The following is a 22,667-nucleotide window of genomic DNA, read 5'->3' as shown; positions in this document are numbered from 1 at the left end:
CGTTTGAGTAAAAGCTTTGGACACGGCCAATAGTGCTTCCTCTTCCCACTCAAAATCTGCATTTATTTGACGTTTATTAGAACTTGAGCCAGCCATTCGGATGGACGGCTGATTGTCTTCGTCTCCCCACTCTGCCTTGCGTTTTTCACGTCTGCTGGAACCCTCTCCGTCCATAGCTCGGCTATCAAAATAAAAACAAATGTCACCAACTGATATGTGCAATGATCGGAAAATAAGCAATAGATTGAGAGGGCCTGGAGAGGAGACTTACATGTGTAACGATCGAAGGAAATGCAATATAATGATAGATGAGATTTGAAGGTGAGATGTTAGACGAAGATGCAATATTTATAGGTGCAATGAGCGGAGAAGAAGAAACCGAATTAATACAATGAATTATATTAATATAAAGAGAAACGTCGCGTCTATTATTAGGTTAACTTATGGTTTCCCGCTAAAATATTGCTTGAAGGTTGAGTTATAGTTTTACGGGAAAACGAAAGGTCGCGTCGATTTATGTGACGACTGAGTTATAGTTATCAAAAGAAAGGTCGCGTCTATTATTAGGTTAACTTATGGTTTCCCGCCAAAATATTGCTTAACGGCTGAGTTATAGTTTTACGGGAAAACGAAAGGTCTCGTCGATTCATGTGATGGCTGAGTTATAGTAAGTGATGGCTGAGTTATCACAATAAACAATATGGAAATAGATGACTGATTTATATGACTTGAAGGCTGAGTTATAATATTTATAGGAAAACGAAAGGTCTCGTTTATTCATGTGACGGCTGAGTTATAAACTCAGCCAAGGTCTCATCGATGCGTCTATTACAAATTAACTTATGGTTTCCCGCCAAAATATTGCTTAACAATAAAATTATTAGTCTATTACTTCTCAACTACAAATAGAACCAAGTGACTGAGTTATAATATTCCCGTTTCTTTAGTCTATTACCTATCAACTTCAAACTAGAGTAAAATTACTGTTTACAACACTATGTCCGCTCGAGCACCCAAGATGTCGGATCTCCCCAACAATGTTTTCATAAAAAAATCGTTTCCCTTGCTGCAGAAGATCGATGGTGGTCACTTGGTTCTATTTTAAGGGCTGGTCGTAGGGGAAAAAATGCAGTATACAGTAAAGAAGTTCTGAAGACAGCTGTTATCTATTGCCTTTGTACTGATCCATCACAAATCAACACATCCAATGCCCCTGATGGTGGCCTCCAAATTGAAGGGCAGTACAAGCCTTTCTTCGTCAAATGCTTTGACGCCGGCAACCTCATTGCCATTTACTACGAAGGGCTAAGGGTTGTGGCTGAGGATAAAGATATCCAGCGTGGGATTGATATTCTCAGTCGTATTGTACCGGCCGATGCTGATGCCACCTTAGCATGTGGGATACTAAGTATTTGTCAAGGGAAGGAGGTTATGGCCGTCCATTATCCTCTGCTGTCTTCGGGTGTCATGGCAACCGGTGATGATTTTCTGTTTGAGCTATCTCGTTATAAGACGGCCCGGAAAAACTCATACGCAGCCTCCCATCGCTATCCTGACAGCCCGTTACTCCTTTCACCCGCTTGTTCTGTGATGTGTTGTTTGGATTATGGTTTCCATTCTCTCCGCTATGGAGACTATGAAATCATGTGCAAAAACTGTTACCTTTTGTGGTTGTCCCTCAAAGTCTCTGAGCTCCTTTAGGGTTTCCAGCAGTGATTTCCAGTTTTACCTTCAACTCGTGACTCTAAAGTCTGTTTATTTTAAAATAATTATTTTCCATTTCTTAGGCGAGTATCTTTTTTCATGTATTAAAGGTCCTTTTTTTCTTCGGCTAGTATCTTTTGTCACGTATTAAAGGTCCCTTTTTTGTCATATGTTCTATGTATCCACCTTTTATGCTTCCACATTTTAGTATCTACTCTCACTTTGAGGCTGAGTTATAATAAAGTAACGGCTGAGTTATAATTTTACGGGAAAACGAAAGGTCACGTCAATTCATGTGACGACTGAGTTATAGTGAATAATGGCTGAGTTATCAAAATGAACAATCTATAATGGCTGAGTTATCAAAAGAAAGGTCGCGTCTATTATTAGGTTAACTTATGGTTTCCCGCCAAAATATTGCTTAACGGTTGAGTTATAGTTTTACGAGAAAACGAAAGGTCTCGTTGATGGCTGAGTTATAGTAAGTAATGGATGAGTTATCACACGAAACAATCTGAAAGTAGATAGCTAATATATATAACTTGACGACTCAGTTATCAAAAGGAACAATCTGAAATCAAACGAGTGGTTTATACGGCTTGACGGCTGAGTTATTACACAAAACAAAACAAATCTCCCTAACTACATCCGACAAGTTTTCACATTGTGCCCAACTTGCTTACATCGCGAACATGTGTGTTGCTTCCTAGGGCGTTTATTTCCAATGGCCACTTCCAAAGATGATTTAATCCTACGCTTCTTGGGCCTTCCTGGCGGGTTCACAACAATCGGAGGCAATCACGGTAGATTACCCACATCAACAGGAACCGGGACTGATTCATCTGGAGGCATGATTGAACCACCCCATCCGTTAACCAAATCGACACTCATAAATTTCGGATCGCACAGGGATATATGAGACACATGCTTATGCTCTGCAGCTACGGTTGCATGGATGCATCGTATTTTCTCATGGTCGAAACGACGGCATGTGCATTTTTTTAGTTCCAAATTTACAACATGCAAAGATGTTTCATATGTCACTTGCACACGTACAGAATCAATCGTTTGTACCTGCATAAGTCTTGTTGCGGTGACACGGTCCTAGTAGGGAGTAGAACAAAAAAAAAATATGCAAAAGTTACAGCTGAGATATGGAAATTGTTATGGCTGATATATGAAACAGTTACGGCTGAGATACAGAAACTATTATGGCTGAGTTATCAACATTGACGACTGACTTATGTAAACTTACCTGTAACAGTTTCTCAACACCTCGAGTGAGCATTGTTAGCTGCGATTGCGCATCCTCTCTCCGTTCAGAAAACCATCTGGTCATCATATTCCGTATCGATTCTAGCAGTCGAGCTATGGGAAGACTTCTAGCATTTGACAATGCTTTGTTCATTGATTCGGCAATATTCGTTGTCATTAAATTGTACCTTTCCCCCAGGAAATGAACTCGCGCCCACATTCAGACACCAGCTATTTGGAGGTATGCATGTAGTTCGGGATGAAGTGCTTCAATCTTATTGAAAGCCTCATTAAAATCAGATAGCCTAAAACACCTTGCCGCTTTTTTAACCAGAGGGAACAAATGTTTTCCTTTGAACTTCACCAAAATGTTCTTATACAAATGGTAAGTGCAAATTCCACGGGAAGCCAACAGATACACTTCGCCAATCGCTTTCCCAATTGACTTATGTCTGTCGGAGATTATCGCAAGATCCTTTTCGTCAGGAATGACATTTTTGAGTTGTGTAAAAAACCAACGCCAAGACTCATCATTTTCAGTGTCAACAATAGCGAAAGCTATTGGGAAAATTTGAAAGTTACCATCCTGAGCTAGGGCTGTTAGAAGCGTCCCTTTGTAACTACCATGGAGAAACGTACCGTCGACAACAATAACTTTGCGCATGAAAGCAAACCCAGCAACACTCGCACCAAAAGAAATAAAAACATATTTGAATAAGTTTTCATCATCTATTTGGAGACGCGTGATTGTACCTGGATTTTCCCTTCTTACCATGTATAGGTAAGAAGGCAATTCGCTAAAACTATCCTCAGGAGTTCCCTAATCGATCTCCCTTGCAAACCGCAACAACTGATATGCCTTCCAATAACCCATCTGTTGACACCAACAAATTAATAAATCAACCATATCATATAAATAACTCAATCAATACATTCATAAAATTCAGCCGTAGAGAATCAAAAAACCAATCATAATACGTAAATAACTCAGTAAAGACATTCATATCAATCAGCCTTATAAAATCATTAAGTCAGCCGGTATTCATTGATAATCCAGCCATAAGGTAATGATATGTCAGCCATTATGTCAATAAGTCAGCCGAGACAGAGTAATTACCTTCATACTAAATTGCTTGTTGAAAATGACGTCGACACTTTTAGGTTTAACTTCCGGACCAAGATCACCAAGATAGTCCCTGTAAAGACCTGCCAATACACCAGTTGTTGCTTGACGGGATCGATTAGAACGTTCTGTCACTGAACATGAATGTTCCGAATCGTATAAACGAACATGCCAATCCGGCTCATCCCCTTGTCTAGATGCACGAACTCTCCAAAGGCATCCTTCAACCCAACACCGCGCAACCACCATTCTTGGATTTGATACTGGTAAATTAAAATCAAATCCATCCCTAACCGAAATAAGTTTCACGCGATTATTGAACTCGGCTTTGCTCTTGTATCGTTGTCCTACAGCAATTTTTAGCGTTGACAACTCCAACCTAAAAGCCTCTAGGTTTATAGTCGATCTGACATTACCGTTGTTATGAGCACTCTTCTTAGGAGGCAGAGTCGGTGAATCTTTGTCTTCATACGGAGGCAGAGTTGGTGAATCCGGTTCGTCTTTATTCGGATGCTCGCCCAAGACACTAAAGTTATCATCATCAGATGACGCACCATCGGAGTCGTCGAAAACATCAAATCGGGTTGAAAACTCATCGTCTTCTTCTTCATCAGCTGCTTCTTCGACAGCTTCTTCTTCTTCTTCGTTTTCTTTGTCATCACTATAATCATAACAAGTGCCTTCAAATCCCCCACCGTCCACTTCGTATGTACATTTTACTTTTCAGTCAGAAATGCTTTGTTGTATCATACTTCCTCTAGCTCCACTAGATTCTGTAGACTTTTTAGCCAAAAAATCCACACAGAGACGTAGCTGATCGGTTTTCCATAGCCCCAAAAAACATTGCAACTGTCGATCATTGGAGACATAAACTGGTGGAGTATCATACGCCATTAGTTTCAGTGCCTTGTTCGAGAACATGTAGCTCAGCTTTAGCTCATAGCTAAACGCGTCCAATCTGTAGTCTTCAAGAACAAGCTCCACAAGCTTGTCGTGTGTTGTGCCACCTTCGATCTGCATAACTATACACCCTTTGTCGTCGGTGTTAAATACATATCTTTGTTTCTTTACCCAATTACCGGAAACAACTAGTATCGGAACTGGATCCATGAAAGAAAATGAAGAACAATGTGAAGAAGAAGTAGAAAGAACTAGGTGAAGATGAAAGTGAAAAAGAAGTATAAGAACAAGATGAAGTAGAAAGTGAAGAAGAAGTAGAAGAACAAGGATATATAATGTAAATAGTTCACTTAATAACCAGTTGAAGAATCGAAGGAACGACGTTTTGTATTTTCAGAGAAGAAAGATGATGACATGGATGATGCGTCCGACGTGGTAAGTCAGCCATTAAAGAAATAATAACTCAGCCTAAATATAACTCAGCCATGAAATAAAATATAACTCAGTCAAAACATGAATAACATTACAGTAATTAAAAAATAGAAAAATGGCTGCCAAACTTAGCCGCTGCGTCAACTGAAAATTTGTAACTCAGTTGTATCGTTTCATAAGTCAGCCGTAACTGAATAACATTATAGTAATTAATCTTTTGCTTCTAAGTCAGCCGTCAAATGTCCGAGTTGTACGATAAGTCAGCCTTTCACGGCTGAGTTATAGAATTTAACCATAACTCAGCCGAAACTACATCTCATAAGTCAGCCATTTTTCATAACTCAGCCAGCCGGAAATACAATAACTCAGCCTTGTCGTATTGATAACTCAGCCGAAAATTTGACAACTCAACCATCGGGTAATAACTCAGCCGTAAGGACGGCTGAGTTATGCTTTAACTCAGCCAAAATTTTAACAACTCAACCATCCGGTGAAAACTCAGCTGTAACGTTTGGCTGAGTTATGCTCTAAGTCAGCCGTCCAATCTTACTCAAATGTTTTTTCCATAAATCAGCCGCAACATACCTATAACTCAGCCGTCATTACCTCTATAACGCGTTACGGCTGAGTTATTTAATACACGTCAGCGATTTCTGCATGGCGTTTGAAGTGGCAATGGCATTTTTGTAATAACGTATTTTCCGGTAACATAAAACAAGGTCACGCTGGGTATTTTATAAATACCCGAACTATTCTAGTAATAAAATTTTTTTTTGTAGATTATGGTAATATTAACTAAAATGTATAACATGAGTAAAGATCCCTATATATATATATATATATATATATATATAATTTTTTTTCTTTATATTAACAGTTGACTAAAGCAGTCATTTTTATTCTTTGTTTCGTGGGCAAGAACCGAAAGAAACCACTTCGTTAGCGTTGAAGGGGATCACCTAACTTATCTTAGTGTTTATCGGGAGTCAGATAAGTTCTTGGAAAAGAAAAAAGTAGCCGGCAGTGGAAACAATATTGATAAAATTATGAAAAAATGGTGTAAGGAGAACTTTGTGAATAGCCGTTCCTTGAAGCAAGCATATATATATAGGTTGGTTATGCCTTCTTTGTAGACGGGTTTTAATGTGTCTTCATGCGGAAATGCATGCTTGAGTTTCGTAGATGTCTTGCTGTATCATTTTTCCTTAAAGCAGCACAGAGACAATTGGACGGTACATGCAGGTAGGTTTACCTATGGATATAGTGGTTCATTTAATATTTTAACATGTAAATACGCCTATTATGCTCTGCTCTTTTAGCAAAATTAACTTTCAAAGATACTTTTGATATCCCAAAGATATCTCGACTATTCCGGTTTGGGTAACCCTTAAAAAGATTCCGAACAGTCTCTACTCAATTCCAGGAATTAGCCATATTGCTTCAGGTTTAGGTGCTCCTATGGCTACTTACAAACCAAGACTTGACCCTTCTCTAATGGGTGAGGCTAAGATCTTGGTGGAAGTGGAGTTGAGTAAAGCATTTCCTCCTAGGATTGCAGCTGTGGATAAAAAGGGAAACATATCTATGGTTGATGTTGAATACGCTTGGGTTCCTGTTCAGTGTGGAGATTGTGGACAGTTAGGACATAAAGCTTCCCGTTGCATGAACCAAAAGTTGCCACATCAAAAAGCCACCAAAGTTGTCTCTAATGAGGTCAATGCTCCTGCCAATGTTAGTTTATCTACCGCCCCAGCTCTAGTCTCTCCAATCAATCTTCAACATGAATCCACGAATGTTGTCATTCAAGAAGGCTCCAAAGTCCAAGACGATTCAGACCTACCCATTGAGGCTGTCCCAATACAAGTCTCAGATCTATGCACCAAAGTGGCAGATTGCCATACAAATATGGAAGTTCAAGTTTTATCTAAGATGGGGATTCACTTCCCTCAGATGGAGATTTAGTTGATGCAGAGGATTCTGATAGTAAATCTGAAATGATGGACCATATGACTCCTTCCGGACAAAGATTACTGCGAGAGAGACCGGTTCAACCTTCCATTAAAGCTAAAGAGACACAAGAGTCTTTTATTGCTCGAGGGAGAGGACAACGGGGACGTAGATCACGTGGTCGTGGGTGCCGTGGACGCGGGCACCGGGGACGTGGCTAGATGTCTCTTCGATGTTTAACAAAGCCAACCGGAGCGGAAGATTCGGTTACTATCTATGGGTCTGCTTGTATTATTGGCCTATTTCTATACTGCTTTTGTAGCTTTTAAAACTTTGTGACTTGTTTCACAAAATACTGCATGACTTTTTGTCATAGTTTTTGTAATATTCAGGTTATATTAATATTAAAAAAAAAATTAACTTCCATCGTCATTTAATGACTTGACAGGGCTTTGGAAAGTGGTGAGATTGTCCACATCCACCCAACTTCTGTTCTATTCCGTGCGAAACCTGAATATGTTATATTCGACGAGCTCATGCAAACCATGAAGAAGTACATCAAGAACCTCACAAGAATTGATCCCTTATGGTTGGCTGAGTTGGCTCCTCATCATTACAAAACGGCAGAGTGAATTTAACTTGCCCCCTTTGCTTATTTCTAGGTAAACACACAACAATATCTCTCATCAGTTTTTGAAATTTTAATATGGCAATGGCATAGAGAGAAGATTAACATCTCTTCTTTTTGTAATCATCATTTCTCTCTCTGATGCAGATATAACTATTTCTATCCTGATGGAGGTTGAATACTTTATGTTAGGTTCAAAACAAATTTATGTTAACAAGACCGATCGAGCTAACCATATTTTACAGTCTAGTAGAATATATCAATATTACATTATATATGAAGACTCAAACTGAGTAGAATACGTGCACTAATTACAATGGAAAACAAGCTCGAAGACTTTTGGTCTTTACACGCTCGTACTTGAAAACGATTCAGAACATTGCAAGTCAAATCTTTTTGTATCTCATACTTGAAAACTGTTTATGCTTTTTTTTTGTAATATATATATAAATTTCTGGTTACTTCTCCGGTCAACTCTAGGAGCTAAATTTTAAAAATTTGGTTAATTACTTTAAAATTATGTTATATTGATAATTTTTCAAAAAGTGAAATTATGTTATATTGATAATTTTTCATCTATTAAAGAAGCAACATATTAAAATTACTATGCTTCCTTATAATTAATTGGAAAACAATCTTAGTAATGTTGCTAAACTGTTGCTAAACAATCTTAATGTTGCTAAAAAATTAAAGAAGCAACATTTTAGTTAAAAAAAATCATAGTAAATTATATATAATAACAATCCGAATAAATGCGATCAACAGTTGTGTTTTTTCAATCGTACTTTTTGGATATTTTCCGAAAAGTCGTGATGGTTCATTAAAACGGTTATTTATGAAATGTTACAACAGTTCACTGTAGGGTTGTGTTTATTGGAACATTCATATCTTTTGAAATCTATATCTATATTTGTCTGTTTGAACTGTTTTCATTTTTTTGCTATGACACAAAATAATATAAATTTTCAATCTCAACAGTTTTTACAGCTTTCTAAATTATTCTTTAACATTCATTCTTTTAAAAGTAAAGAAATTTCTCCAATTCTTGATTTAACAAAAGATTTTTGGAATGATGAATCTAATTTACAATTTGTAGTTAATTTTAAATATAAAAATTTAATAAAAATACCTAGAGTTTTTTTCAACGGTTAGATATATAGTGAGTTTTTGAATTTGACATTTTCAATATGGTAATAAAGATGTCATCTATTTAAAAGCAGTTTTCACTATATTTTATTTATATTTTTTCATCACAACTTTCGTTCTAATAGGTGTATGACGTCATTGATGTGTGTCTATTTAAATAGTCATGTCTTCTGAACTCTTTTTATATTTGTCTCTTCATTAGTAACCAATAAGTTCGTTGAAACAAATTTTTCATTTTATGTTGAATCTAAACAATTGAATATTAATATCTAATATTTAACGTTATTTCATAATATAACTAAAATTTTAGAAATGATTATAGCAATAGAGAAATTTAATACAACTTAATATAGAATTTAAAGTTGCGGCTATTTATCGTAACTTTCGTTAAAACAATATTTTAATATTTAATATTTAAAAGTAATAATAACAATCTGAATAAATACAAACAACAATTGCGATTTTTTGTAGTATTTTTTGTGAAAAATTGTTTTTTTTTGTTTTTTTTCACTCAAATAGTTGTATCTGTTCATTGTAGAGTTGTGTCTTTTCACTAGATTTTATTCATATTTTTTCATCATAACTTTTCGTTATAATAGGTATGTCTATTTAAATAGTCATGTATTTTGAACTTTCTATATAATTGTCTCTTCATCAATAACTAACAAATCATAGTTTGTTGAAACAAATTTTCCGTTTTATGTTTAATTTTAATCATTTGAATAATAATATTTAATATTCAATGTTATTCTATAATCTAACTAAAATTTTAGAAATGATTATAGCAATATAGAAATTTAATAAAACTTACTATATAATTTACATTTGCGTCTATTTATCGTAACTTTTCGTTTAAAAACTATTTTTATATTTAAAATTTATTTCATCATGTTTTTGAAAGTTGTGTATTTTAATTTCAATTTTTTTTATATAGTTTCACTCATTATTAAATACATTTTAATTATAATTATTTAATAAAAATTACATTTACTCATTACAACCATTAATTCAATATTCTCAGTTAAGATCACTTTGTCATTATGATTTTTTTGATTATAGCTCTTTACCACAATTCTTCATAAAAATATCTTATATATTTATAATACTTTAAACAATGTTTTTTTTGCAAAATTACGTCTATTCTATATAATATTTTTTGTTTATAAGTTTTCATTTACATGGTTGTGTTTTTAGTAATAGTTTATGTTTAATGTTTATGTGTTCAAACTATTCTATTACATTTGAATGATTTCATAATGTATAGTTTTAAGTTTTAAATTTATTTACTTTTTTCTAAAATACTTCCGCGCGACATCGGGAGAGGGGGGGTGTGAGTCCTAGCTAGTTTGAATAATAGTTTAGTTGACTAACGGGAAGTTTATACGGTATTTTTCATTCAGAACCTCCCAAGAAAAGAGATGCACAAATAAATTAATAGTCCAACGCGGTTGTTGTTAGTGGGGTTATATATATATGGATGGATGATTGAAACATATCCAGAACAGAAGTCGTCATGGTTTTCCGGGATGACGTTTACATCTTTTGCCGAGATTCTAGTGGAACTCGCTTTTCTTCATTATTATTAGCGGCTCTACTCAGTCGGCAGATAAAAGTCTTTGAAGATATCTCCAACAGTCCCAGACAAAGTGAGCATGTTGACGTTCAAGCAATAGAAGAATCCAAGGTTTTAGTGATTGTCTTCAGTGCTACTTTAATAAAACGTCGACGGTATTGGAATTTGAAAAAGCTTGAGACGATCATAAAGGGGGAAAGAACCGCCGGACAAGTTATCATACCGGTGTTCCTTGACACAGAGCCTTGCCATGTAGTAGCCGATGAAGTCTTCGCTAGATTTAAAATTGGCAAGGAAGAGGCGGTTAGATGGGTCGATGCTGTAACCAAAATTGCTGCGCTACCTGGCCGGATGTATGCAAGGTTCCACTACTTCTTCTTCTTCTTCTTCTTTATCATTCATTCAAATTGTTTAAAAACCACATCCATGTAATATTGATGTAATATGTTCAGGGATGAGAGTGTGTTTGTGGGGAAGATCTTTCTCAAAGTCATGAAGATTGTGAAGCCTAACAAGCCGATAGTGAAAAATAGAAGCCGGTGTTCCATTGCAATGACCTTCCTCGTCATCATCAATTTGCTCGTAGAGATTGCTTCAGTGGTTGCGGACCAGTGTTCTTCCGTTGGCAAGCCTTACTTCGCAAGACTCTCTTTAGCAATGGCAATTGTTTCTGTTGTCCTCTCCATCATTGACCTCACTTACAAAATCCGAGTCCATAAACTTTGTTTCCGTTGCAAGTGGCCTATACCTTGGTTCTACTATCCATCACGTGGCTACAACAGAATCTTCGCAAGTTTCTCGGATACGGTCTTAATGTTCTGTGGTTTTGGCCAGCTACTAGTCTCGTCGATCAATTGGGGTTTTGTCGAGAAAAAACGCCGTGAGGGTCCTATCAACGTATCAGTGACGGCACTCTTCTTTGCTATCGGTATGGTAATCTCCAAGTTCTTGGAGAAGCCGGGCAGCCATTTGAAGGACAACTGACTCTTAACAAAAATGCCTTGATTGTTTTAACAGTAGTTTTTTCTTAGCAACAAGACATTGCCAAAAGTGTGATCAGTTTGGCTCCACTCTTGCATTGAAAGAAGAATGAAGCGTTTAGTCTTTTATTTCCTTCCCCTTTTGATTTGGTTTCCTCTGTTTTAAACTCTGTTCTGCGTTTAGTCTTTTAAAACCACTAAATTTACCTACAATATATTTTAGTTACCAATCAAACCCAATTTAGAGTGTGAAATATCTTGACACTGTAAAGATGTTTAATGATTTTGATGAAAATTTGTGTGAATACACGATGCAGTTCCGAAACAAAGGGGAATACATTCATATCTCCATTTCCAAGATTTCTTTATTACAAGACTGCTTATGTATGTTCTTCTCTCTACTGTCCTTAATGCCTATGTTCGCTTAGGAGAACGGCCGATAATGTTCTCGACTACCAGATTCTCAATATATATATATTAACCAGGAAACTCCCAATTGAATCGAGGAGAATTCATGAAAACCTAACTGGAACCGCGACGAACACTTTCTTGGGTTCGTGCAAGCCCATCTGTTAGCACGTCTATTGTCCAGTTTTTCAAGTCATCCTGATGAAAAAGGAAACAAGTAAGAAGTCTGATCATCAAACGACGATATGAACTAGCAAAATACAGTAAGGTTCGATGATTGAATAGAGGTTTTTTTACCTTGCGCACAGGTTCTCCAGTTCTTATTTGTGCATTTGGGCGAGCAAGCTTGGACTCAAAAGGTGTTCTTGGCCTTACTTCTCTAAACTCATCCCACTCCTCACGTTCGATCATCCGCACTGTGCCTTGCCCCGGTGGTGCATTCTTTATCTTGCGTTCAATCATTTCTTGCGATTTTGAATCATCAATCTAACAACAAACCAATAATAAGAAACAGCAATTTCCTCAGGATATATCCTTATCTAATCGCTCAATTCCACAAAGAAATTATAAAGCAGAGTAACGGCTCAATTACAAAGCCACATCTACTTAACAGATGCTAAGTCATTAAAAAGGAAGACACACTCATAAAGAGATGATATAGGAAAGCTTACCATCATTAACACCTTTGCAAACAATGCAATACCGACAACGGCGAGGAACATAGGCATCGTTGCTGTGTCCAAATAAGATCTTGATTCTGGAACTTCAACTAGAAACTGGTTCTTTGTTGGGTTCCTTCGCTTCTTACTTTTTTGTAAATCGGCTAACTTCTTTCTTAAGGTTTCTGTTGGGGCATCATTAGACGGTGAATGAAACCTTCTCTTAAGCAATGTAAATAACTGACTTTGCCGAGACATCATAATAAACAGGCGCAGGGAATCTTCTTTCTATGTCAAAAAATAGAAAGAAAAAAAACACAAGTTTACCCAAATTGGAATAAATGAAACAATGGAACCATTAGCCAAACTCCAACACAAAACATCAAGCAGAAATAAACGTTCAATAGGCATTTTTTTGCATCTTTTGTTTAATCAGAGAAAGTAAGATGAAACTATAAATCTCTCTTTTTTATTTAACCAGAAGCCCTCTTACAAGAACACACCCATCCTATACATAGTGGACAACACAAATTCTCTCTCACAATGACCTCAACAAAAAAACACTTGAGATATCTTCACGGAAGCTAACAATACTAAAACTAATCTCCATGTGCAAACTTAATTGCGACCACTATGCTATACTTAAGAATATCAGACAGCTGTATTGTATAGACGAGATGCTAATGAACTATGCTACATGAATTGAGTGACATGTTCAAAACAAAGAACCACAAAATTTCAAGAACTAATCCAACTTAGGTAGCAAGATAACACTGTAAAATATAATAAATCCAATCTCGAATGTTAAATAAATTTTCGCTGCGGCATTGTAACGAACACTTTGTGTGCAGCTTTTCCTCAACATGAGAGATACGAAAGATTTGACATTTTTGCAACAAGGACTAATGGGAAATGAAAATAGGTGCGTAGGGAAAAATTTGGCGATAAAAACCCAGAAAGATCATTCTCCAAACAGATCAACCAAACTTAATTCAGAATGAATTAGTTCCATGATTAAATCTCTTAAGTGAAGAGAGGTTATAAAATGAGGAGTTTGCAGATGTAAACGTACCAGATCAAGAGTGATAGAGTGATTGGGTAGCCAGACGAAGAAGAAGAAGAGAGGAATCGAATTTGGGGTTTTCAATTTTTGGAGTTCGGAGAAAGAGAGAATTGATTTACGATTTGGGGGTTTTCGTTTTGTTTTAAATGACTGTCGTTTAATTGCTAACAGTGATACTAACCGCGTTTATTTCCTCTGTTTAGTGAGTTAACATAATGCTCAAACTGACCGAGTCAACACAAGTTGGAGGTTTAATTGTTAAGTCAATGGAGAGTAAGAGCTTTAATTCAACCAAAATGATAAGTTGGGGCTTTTATGACATTTTTCCAATTATAAAATACACAATATAATTTATTTTATCTTACAACACATAATGATGGTAAATGTTACATCTTATACAGTAAAACCTCTACAAAATAATAAACACTATAAATTAATAAATTTTATTGGTCTCAAGTCGGGCCAGTGTAAAAATTAACAATATTCGATAAGATAATAATTTTTTCGAAATCTCCTTATAAAATATGGTCCCAATAATATCATAAATTAATAATTATGTAAATTTATATATATATATATACTGATATAATAGTGTATGTTTCTCCTAAAGCTCAATTCTATAGAACAATTGTAATGTTGTATTTTCAACCTATAATGATATCTCTAAAATATTTTATAACATGTCATACAAATAATTAAATTTAAAGTTTTAATTTTTAGATATGCATCATTTACAATTTGATAATTTGACAGATTATTAAAATAGGAGAATTGATATTATTATTCATAGATTTGAATTTATGTGTCTCATGTGTATAAGTCAATTTGTCTATAATATTTGTAATTTATTGTAAATAGTGCTTTCTAAATATTACGAGTTCAATTCCTAAACCATAAAATTTATAACATCTGAAAGTTTAATCTTATTTTACTATAGTTGTTCCAATTCATAATTTTTAAAAAAATAAACAATTAAAAATATATCTATAAATTAATAATTATTAATTTACACTATAAAATAATAATTATTAATTTATAGATAAATTAATATCACTATAAATTAATAAAATGTCTTAGTCCCAACATTATTAATTTATAGAGGTTTTACTGTATATTAAAAGAGAAACATTCTCGCACAAAATGCTGTTGTGTCGCATTTAAAGGGCTCTGCACACTATTTCTTTTATTTTTCATCAGTTTCATCATTTTGGTTGAATTAACACATAAAATTAAAATTTTATATTCTCTTTCTAACTTAATTATATCCTTTAATTATATTTTCATAAAATCTTTAAGATAAATTTTAAAAACTCTTTGTTCATATGATATGATAATACAAGACTGATATTACAATAATTCTCACATGTTAAATTTTAATTATTATACAAAAATTATATATATATATATATATATTAATATATACTACACAGTTGAGTTTTAGATTTCAAGTACCGATAAATATAATAGATTTTGTGCATAAAAATTATGTAAAAACATTTAATAATTATTTTATACTGCACTATGTGCGGGTTGTTACCTAGTAAAGTTGTATTTTGAAAGTTAGCAAGACACATGTCAAGTTCTCAATTTAAGTTATATATATATATATATTAATAATAATTATCAAAAAATATTAATAATGTAAAAAATAATTATCAAAAAATATTAATAATGTAAAAAATAATTATCAAAAAATACAAAAATTAAAAAAAAAAATTAAATAATTATAAGGATATCTATATATAAATATATATTTCATAAAATTCGAAATTATTACAGTAATTACTTATTTTTAATTTTAAGTTATTAATACTACAAAACAATAGAAATGGTATTAAAGAATATATACACTTAACTATTTAATTATAAATTTTGTAAATAGTCACTTTTATATAGACATAGATAGTCTTATATTTTTCATCTAACAAAAAAAATTATTCAAAAACAATTCTTTCAACTTGTTCTATTGGTAAAAATAAATTTATGGGAAGATAAACTTTTCTTATTTTTTTAAACAAAAAATTTCTCCTAATTTCTCCTTTTTTAGTTTTGAATAGGCAAGATTAATATGTTGACCCATAAAAAAAAATAATGTATGCGTCTTCTATGTCTAATACTGTATTGTAGTATTTATTGTAGTATTTCTAGATTGTTTTATTTAATTTATATTTTCATCTTTGAATTATTTGGGATTCATGTGGAAAAAAAAAAGAATTATTTGGGATTCATATATTATCGTGGTTATAAGTTTTTATTATTTCTGTAATTATGTCAAATTAATATTTTTCTAATTTCTCAAATTTGATTGGTTGATCACCCTTTTTTTAGTGTAAACATAATTGTTACCATTCATTCAATCCCAAAGGGAGATAGCGAGTAGAAGCTCGTCAATCTAATGGTTGGACAAAATAGGTTAATCAAACACAAAAAGTGAATATAATTACGTTGTAAGAGCGACAAACATCAAAGGATAACTTAGCACAGGATAAAGCTGGTCAAAGTCGAGTCTACTAATAAAAACCCATCGATACTTTGCTTTCAAGGTGAAAATGGCTTGGTCTCCTCCTTCCAAGAGGTGGCCCTCGTCCAAAAAAATCCATTCCCACTAAGTTGAGTGGAGTGGCCCGATAGTTTTTGGTTTTTCTCCTTGTATCTCTTTATGGGTATTGCAAAAATGTTGTGGCTTGACAGACGGAAGCAGCTTGTGGCAGTGTGGGCAACACAAGGTTTGGTCAACGCTCCTCCTAATTGTTTCATAACTAGTGATGACAAAATCAAAACATGTGAGGTCTTCGACATTACATCCATCATCAACCACCAATACTCTAACGCTGCTAGTAAGCTTTGCAATATTCTCTTCCCACTGAGACATAGAAAGAAATGGGGAAATTATGGCAGATTCTTCTCTAGAGCCAGCAGTACTAAGTATATGCCCTAATATAATTTATTTTATCATACAACACATAATCTATACATAATATAGGCTACATGGTAATATAAATTACATATATAATAATAAAACACATAAACATAAGTTTTACAAAGTTACATATGAAACAACAAATTAATCAAACATTATTTCTGTAATATTTATAGACAATATTTTCGTGATTTTGGAGGTTCAGGATCTGATTTGCTGGAATACTAGTATTTTCGTATAATTTGTAATATATGTAATATTTGTGTTTAAGTAATTTGTGTATAATTTGCTTTAATTTGTGTTAAGTTTGTTTAATGTATTTTTTATTTTGTGTGATCTTTATTTAGTGTATTTTTTTACTTTTTGTAAACTTTATTTTTAATATTATATTTTATTTTGTGACCTTTATTTTTCACATTACAAAATATGTTTTTTTATTTAATTTATTTTAGTGTGCTTAAGTTCTCTTAATTGAATTTTATATTATTATTTGTGAAAGACATAAATATAAGAGCCGAAATGAAAATAAAAGTAGCTTCAAAATCTCAAGTTTCACTATTCAAAAACCTTTAATTTGATGAGGTTTTAATTATTTGTTGGAATGCAAAAAACCCCAAAATTTGAAGATTTATGAGCTTGTTGGAGATATCATTAATCAATCTCGGATGTTCATAAATAAGAACAATAAATTTCTTCTGATCTTATTGCTACTACTCAATCTATAGATTTTTTTTTACATCACTACGAATCTATAGTTTAAATATTTTTATTATTATTTACTAGGAAAAGTGACCCGTGCGAAAAATGTGAAATTCTAAAATAAAAGTCAACATTTATAATTCATTATAAATTTCTTTTTTTTTTTCTCTACTACTTTGATCATTTTCACTGAGGCCATCTTTATAGGGAGAACATGAGGGGTGTTCTTAGCCCAAAAAAAATAGAAAAATAATGAATAGTGGCTTAGAACACTTTTTTTAGTTCTTGATGTATAACTGATTTTGGCTCAGTTCTAAGGTGACGTGGCAAGCTGTGAATGGATACAATTTTTTGCAAACAATTTTTCACAAATTAGAAGAGGATCTGATTGAGAATATATGGAATAAATTTGGACATTAAACTATATATTAATTAAATAAAATGTTTGCGTGCTTTAATTAAGTAATATGTTTTTTTTTTATCTTTAATGTTTTTGTTGTTTCATAAAAATTTGGTATTGTATTTTGAATTTTAGTAAAAGTTTTATAAGTTTGCAATTTAAATGTTATTTTATAAGTTTTTATAATTATAATATGTAAGAATATTATATTATTAAATCTTATGATCTTAAAGATGTTCTCCCAATAACTAATTTCTTAACAAAAGTTCTTAACTACTGATCTTACATTATTTTCACAATATTTATACTCTAAAAACATCCTAAACTGTTCTCCCTATAAAGATGCCCTGACCCAACCGACTTTTAGATCAACCAAACATAATTAGCTAGTATAAAGTAACTTAAATTTTCAGCTCCAAATTTTGGAGATATATATTTAAAAAATGCTTTGACATTCATAGGCATTTTGGTCTCACATTTTTCTTCAAACAACTCATTTAAATAAACTCAAAAATACCTTGAAAAAATGATTAATACGGTTGGAAAACGATACCAAACAAAGGGTAAATAAAACACTACAACTTTAATGAAGATAAATGAATCAACGTCAAGAAAAAAAAATTGAATTTTTTTTTACCTTAAAAGTTTGAAATAATACTCTAAAAACAAAAACTTGAAACTTGTTTTCAAGGTCCATAAAAGTTTATATATAAAAATAAAAAGGTGTGAAACAAAAATATATGAAAAAATAATAGTGCAAACATTGAAAGATGGGGTACAACAAATAAACTCAATTGTTAGAAGAAATTTTTTTTACAACTTTTGGGATCATTAACAAATTTAAACAGTTAAATGAGATAATAAATCTATTAGATTATATTAAAATCGATCTCTAAAAATAGGTTTGTTATTATATATAGATATTATAACGAAATTGTGGTTTTTTATTGTTTGTTTGCAGTAATGGTATTATAACAATCTATTTTGCGACATCAATTGTTGTATAATAATTATCATCAATATGTAAAATCAGTTCTTTGTGATATTTCAAAATTCAAAATATATAGTAGTTGGAAAATTATATTTTTATTGTTTATTTTAAACTTAAATAGTCATATGGTTATTCATGGACTTCCAATAAAAACAGGTGTTCTCACTGAGTTTATTATCACCAATATTGCCAAATGATTGTTCGTGGAAGTGGTGAGTGATAAAAGAAAGACCACAACTTTTTCCTTAAGAGTTTTTTTTTAAGAAGACATTCAATATGTTAAAAAATGTCTTTTATTTCTCTAAAGAAGACAACTCAAGATGTCTTTTGGGAGAATGAAAATGAGAGATGTAGTTAGATATTGTGAAATGGTATTGAACCAACACATCCTCTCTCACTCTCTTACCCGGTCTAGTCTAGAAACCGAAGTGGTTGCACACTCCCACCTAATCAAAGTCTTGTGGCTCATTTTAGGCTTCAAAATATGACAATGAAAGTAGTTGGACAAAGATGATATATACTTGCGGTCAAAAAAAATCATTTCTAGATAAGTATCTACTTTTTTTTTGTTGTTTATGACGCAATTATCAATTAGTTAAGATTAATTATTATTTAAAGTTTGTTGAGTTAGTTTTTTAACAAAAGCATTTTCAGAAAATTAATTTTACCAGCATAATTACTTTATCTAATTTCACACTAAATTTTAGAAAATTAAATATTAATTATTAGTTATTAAAACAAAAAATAGTCTAGTATTTTCATTAATTTATTTCACAATTCACAAAAACTTTTAAACATTTAAATAAAATTTCTTAACATGAGTTTTGTATAATCTTATATACAGTGATTGAATTAGAAAATAGTAAAAGCCATAAAGATTGTATGATCCAATCTGTGCCATTAAATTGGCTCTGACAGATTCCTACTTGTTTCTCTTGTCAACGCCCAGATTCAACTGTTTCATCCTTCTCACGCGTCTGAGTCTCCTCCACAACAGCTTCGTCTAATTTAGCTCCGGTGATCTAGCTTCAATTAGATCTCACCTCACCCAAACCTGCATGTAAGTTTATCCCTTTTGATCTCAATTAGTGTCTCCACCGGATTTTACAATGTTGTTTTAATTTGCTGATCATGGGATTTTGCATCTACCCAATTCGTTTCAGGAAGTGAATTCACGAGTTTGATGATCAAAGTTTCTATTTTTCTTTGTGGGTTGATTTCAAAATTCAAGATTTGTCAATGATGCAGCAGCAGCAGCAGCAAGATCGAATTGGTGATGAAGTAGATGAGACAGATCTTGAGTCTTTAACAAGTGGCGTTCCTCGTAGAGACGCTCATAATAGGTTTAGGTCTCATCATCAATTCTCAGGAATGGTGAGACAAAGAGCTTACATTTTTGATGGTGATGGTAAATACTATAACAAAGAATGGGATCTTGCTGAAGGAACAGGGAAAGAGTTTTGTTGGTACCATGTTGAGTTACCTAAAGGGAATCAGAAACTTTCTCAATCAGCTCAGCATCTTATTGATGCTTTGTGTCCACCATTGAAGCTTCAAGACATTCTTTCTCTTGTTAGTAATGGACCCTTTTGTGGGCATGTTGATGGAGCACTTGTTTTTAGAGTTAACTCTCCTGGTCCTGCTTCTAGTAGCTTCACGTTCAAGATTGCTGCTAGGATTACTGAGAATTCTGTGATTACTGTGTCTTTAGGACGAGTTCCTAGGTTAGGATTCTCGCCTATGGGTCAGTCGCTTCTCTCGGAAGTTCCTAGTGTGGATTCTCCTTCGTATTACCGTGGTGAGAGGAAGGAAAGAAGTGGGATTGTGATTGAGGAGCATGTTCTTGAATTCTTGCTGACGATGAACCATTCTGAGGAAGCTGATAACCCTGTTCCAACTTCTGTTTCGAATCTTGTTGTGCATATCATTGACACACATGTTGATCAGCTGCAAGATGTTGTTACTAAACTTGAGATTGAATTGGATGCGGTGGAACTCGAAANTCACCCAAACCTGCATGTAAGTTTATCCCTTTTGATCTCAATTAGTGTCTCCACCGGATTTTACAATGTTGTTTTAATTTGCTGATCATGGGATTTTGCATCTACCCAATTCGTTTCAGGAAGTGAATTCACGAGTTTGATGATCAAAGTTTCTATTTTTCTTTGTGGGTTGATTTCAAAATTCAAGATTTGTCAATGATGCAGCAGCAGCAGCAGCAAGATCGAATTGGTGATGAAGTAGATGAGACAGATCTTGAGTCTTTAACAAGTGGCGTTCCTCGTAGAGACGCTCATAATAGGTTTAGGTCTCATCATCAATTCTCAGGAATGGTGAGACAAAGAGCTTACATTTTTGATGGTGATGGTAAATACTATAACAAAGAATGGGATCTTGCTGAAGGAACAGGGAAAGAGTTTTGTTGGTACCATGTTGAGTTACCTAAAGGGAATCAGAAACTTTCTCAATCAGCTCAGCATCTTATTGATGCTTTGTGTCCACCATTGAAGCTTCAAGACATTCTTTCTCTTGTTAGTAATGGACCCTTTTGTGGGCATGTTGATGGAGCACTTGTTTTTAGAGTTAACTCTCCTGGTCCTGCTTCTAGTAGCTTCACGTTCAAGATTGCTGCTAGGATTACTGAGAATTCTGTGATTACTGTGTCTTTAGGACGAGTTCCTAGGTTAGGATTCTCGCCTATGGGTCAGTCGCTTCTCTCGGAAGTTCCTAGTGTGGATTCTCCTTCGTATTACCGTGGTGAGAGGAAGGAAAGAAGTGGGATTGTGATTGAGGAGCATGTTCTTGAATTCTTGCTGACGATGAACCATTCTGAGGAAGCTGATAACCCTGTTCCAACTTCTGTTTCGAATCTTGTTGTGCATATCATTGACACACATGTTGATCAGCTGCAAGATGTTGTTACTAAACTTGAGATTGAATTGGATGCGGTGGAACTCGAAATGGATAGAGGTTAGCTAGCACTCTCTTCTTCAACAGCTTTTTCTGTTACCAAAAGTTTATATGACTCAAATGAAAAACATGCATTTGCCATTTTTTTGTGCACCATGATTATTACTTTTCAACTCTATGCACAATAGCAAAAACATTTCAGGGTTTTTTTTTGTATAGTTGTTCGTTGGTTTCATATGAATAATCGTTTTTTTGACAATAGGTGGATTCGCTATGAAGAAACAGATGTTGGATGATAGAAGGTTCCCAAAATTGCATCTCAACTTGCAGCGTCTTTTGCAGGTAGAGCTATACTAACTATATATCACCAAGCCTTAAGCTTTCTTTTCTTCAGAGCACTGTTTTGTGTGACTTCATGTAGTTGCAGGAATTTTTTTGTGGCTTCATTTAGTGTTTCTACCCTGAGTTAAACATTTCTCTGCATCTCAGGTGATTGCACATGGAGAACAAGTATTTCCAAGAGTGAAGGAAAAATGTTCCACGAAGCCTTGGTTTCTGGCAGAAGACATCAACTCTTTAGAAGAGTTGATTGGGCGGTTAAGACGTTTAAAAGAGAATGTAGGCTTCATTGCGAACCGTGTGACTGCAATCCAAGCTGGTTTGGATAGCTGGCAAGCCGAGCAAATCAACCGAAAGCTCTATTACCTCTCCTTCCTTTCCATCATATTCCTTCCTCTATCGATTATAACCGGAGGTAAAAAAAAAACACCAAAAAAAGCCAACACTCTCTTTTCCATTCATATCACACTATCTAACCTGTTGTTGTAACCAGTTTTTGGGATGAACGTTGGAGGAGTTCCTTGGACAGGACAAGACAAACCAGAGCTAGGAGACGGATTTAGAAACGTGATGTACATCTGTCTTATAATG

The 22,667-nt window shown here is 33.8% G+C and overlaps 4 protein-coding genes across 6 annotated transcripts in view; 3 read left to right on the top strand and 1 right to left on the bottom strand.

The window, feature by feature from the left end:
- Positions 6,761 to 7,758, top strand: LOC109126739 (the record flags this gene model as incomplete). The annotated part of the gene is made up of 1 exon (XM_019230469.1): positions 6,761 to 7,758. A coding segment is annotated over one exon (615 nt), but the record flags the coding sequence as incomplete, so codon positions are not given.
- Positions 10,621 to 11,900, top strand: LOC104790394. Its single transcript, XM_010516147.2, has 2 exons — positions 10,621 to 11,069; positions 11,160 to 11,900. Exons 1-2 carry the CDS (start codon positions 10,648 to 10,650, stop codon positions 11,689 to 11,691), a joined length of 954 nt encoding a protein of 317 aa, XP_010514449.1. The 5' UTR covers positions 10,621 to 10,647; the 3' UTR covers positions 11,692 to 11,900.
- On the bottom strand, positions 12,005 to 13,952 carry LOC104790381. Of its 2 annotated transcripts, none has more exons than XM_010516127.2 (4): positions 13,827 to 13,952; positions 12,767 to 13,042; positions 12,393 to 12,581; positions 12,005 to 12,293 (listed from the first exon to the last, which is right to left on the bottom strand). In XM_010516127.2, exons 2-4 carry the CDS (start codon positions 13,013 to 13,015, stop codon positions 12,210 to 12,212), a joined length of 522 nt encoding a protein of 173 aa, XP_010514429.1. In that variant the 5' UTR covers positions 13,016 to 13,042; positions 13,827 to 13,952; the 3' UTR covers positions 12,005 to 12,209. The 2 variants fall into 2 exon arrangements, with proteins under 2 accessions (XP_010514429.1, XP_010514437.1); XM_010516135.2 differs by having other exon boundaries at positions 12,767 to 13,038.
- Positions 20,831 to 22,667, top strand: part of LOC104790361 (zinc transport protein ZntB-like) — a 3,080-nt gene continuing 1,243 nt past the window's right edge. Inside the window, exons 1-5 of one of the 2 annotated variants that reach the window (XM_010516107.2) lie at positions 20,831 to 20,846; positions 20,950 to 21,797; positions 22,000 to 22,079; positions 22,227 to 22,491; positions 22,570 to 22,652. In XM_010516107.2, coding sequence (XP_010514409.1) covers positions 21,026 to 21,797; positions 22,000 to 22,079; positions 22,227 to 22,491; positions 22,570 to 22,652 — 1,200 coding nt within the window. In that variant the 5' untranslated portion in view covers positions 20,831 to 20,846; positions 20,950 to 21,025. The other variant, XM_010516114.2, reaches the window with a different exon arrangement.

Source organism: Camelina sativa, chromosome 1, assembly GCF_000633955.1.
Source record: "Camelina sativa cultivar DH55 chromosome 1, Cs, whole genome shotgun sequence".
Lineage (NCBI taxonomy): Eukaryota > Viridiplantae > Streptophyta > Magnoliopsida > Brassicales > Brassicaceae > Camelina > Camelina sativa.
This window is presented reverse-complemented; position numbering and strand designations above follow the sequence as displayed.